The sequence below is a fragment of the Citrus sinensis genome, chromosome 4, assembly GCF_022201045.2.
Source record: "Citrus sinensis cultivar Valencia sweet orange chromosome 4, DVS_A1.0, whole genome shotgun sequence".
Taxonomy (NCBI): domain Eukaryota; kingdom Viridiplantae; phylum Streptophyta; class Magnoliopsida; order Sapindales; family Rutaceae; genus Citrus; species Citrus sinensis.
In genome coordinates this window covers 27,138,875-27,140,605 of record NC_068559.1, presented here as the reverse complement: position 1 = coordinate 27,140,605, position 1,731 = coordinate 27,138,875, and the positions used below count along the sequence as shown (strand labels likewise).

The following is a 1,731-nucleotide window of genomic DNA, read 5'->3' as shown; positions in this document are numbered from 1 at the left end:
GAACCTTAGTACGATTAAAATGCTGTTCATGATTATAAAACTATCCCCTATTTTAGATGCAATGCATTCTTGGAAGCCATAGAGTGTTTACTATAAAAGGAACACAAGCCAAACAACTCAATACTCAGCATCATCTGTGTCTTAACGTATAGGCCCTTTTATCACTGGCTACAAAAACAATATCATTCTTTGGGGAAAAAAAAAATCATCACATTTGAAGAGACATGGAAAAGGAGATGACTACTGTTTTTTCTCATACTTCAGATGGAGAAAATGCCTCTTCAGCCGGTTCCTGTGTTGAAAAGAAGCTCAGATTATTTGGGTTTGAGCTGAATCCATGCAACAACAACAACACCAACGACGAGACATGCCGCCTGAAAGGTTCTGCAGAAGGAGATGAAAGTGTCAACTCCTCAAACACTGCATCTTCTGGAAGTGAGAAACCTAGCAGCAGCAGGGATAAAAGCAGCCCCCCAACTGGTGAATCTGACTACAAAAAATTCGAGTGTCAGTATTGTTTCAAGGAGTTTGCAAACTCACAGGCATTGGGGGGTCACCAAAATGCCCATAAAAAGGAGAGAATGAAGAAGAAAAGATTGCAGCTTCAAGCCAGAAAGGCCAGCCTCAACTCTTACTTACAACCTTATCAAAACATGTACAACCTCAGTTTCAATAATACTTACCATGGCTCCAATACTGCATCTACATGGTTCTATGATCCTTCATGCTACCCTTGTGATAATCAATTCACTCTTTATGAAGAATCTCAAATTAGCTTCAATCCATACGATCAAGATCCTCGTGTATCAAAATGGTGTAGTACTGCTACCATACCAACTCAAACTCCATTTCATCAGCAAGATTCTACCCCCAGTATGTTCACTCGGACCGACAGATCCGGAGACCACACGCCTGCACTCATCATCAAGCCCTCTCCTTTGTCTGCCGCGGCTTCTAAGCAAAGCTGTAAATCTTTGGATCTTCAGTTAGGTCTCAGCTTGGAAAGCGGCGTATGAAGTACTATCTATACCATACGACCCCAGCTACTCCAACATTGTAAATCCAGCGTTTGCTCGCTGTAACTCACCCAAGGAAAAAAAAAAAATGATCGGTGATATTGTAAGATTCATGCAATTACGTACGTTCATCAAGTTCAATCTGAAATTATTATGAATGTCACACAAACACATGCTATCGATCACGTTTGCATCCATTTCAAGATACGGCAATTCCTTGAACTTAAGACAGTTCAAAACAATACGGGAGCTACAGTATTTTCTTCATTTATTTTAGTTGACAAAAATTCGTCTCGGTGGTGCATATAATTGATTGAGAATCGATTGTTTTTCTCATGGGCGCCGCCCCCCCCCCCCCCCCCCCCCTTTTTTTTTTTTAATAAATTTTATCATCAGGTACATACGTATATATATACACATACACAAATACATACATATATATATATATATATATATACACACACACACATACTTGTGTCCATGTGTCGACCTTTAATTCAACTTCTTGGCGACGCACTGCTATCTATATAAAAATTAAAATAAAATTTTAAAGACGATCAACCTCGAAATTTTTCAAGACAAAGTTACCAGGTTCACATTTTTGACCGATTATTAAAAGTCCTAAAAAAAAAAAAAAAAGATGAACCCGGCTGACCAGCTGTAATTAAGCATTATAATATTATTCGATAATAAATAAACTTCCACAGAGAAGATC

General features: G+C 38.5%; 1 protein-coding gene across 1 annotated transcript; it reads left to right on the top strand.

Moving 5' to 3' along the window:
• On the top strand, positions 1-1,352 carry LOC102617213 (zinc finger protein 5). The gene has a single exon (XM_006483705.4). It carries the CDS (start codon positions 225-227, stop codon positions 1,014-1,016), a length of 792 nt encoding a protein of 263 aa, XP_006483768.1. The 5' UTR covers positions 1-224; the 3' UTR covers positions 1,017-1,352.
• Positions 1,353-1,731: the final 379 nt, after the last annotated feature.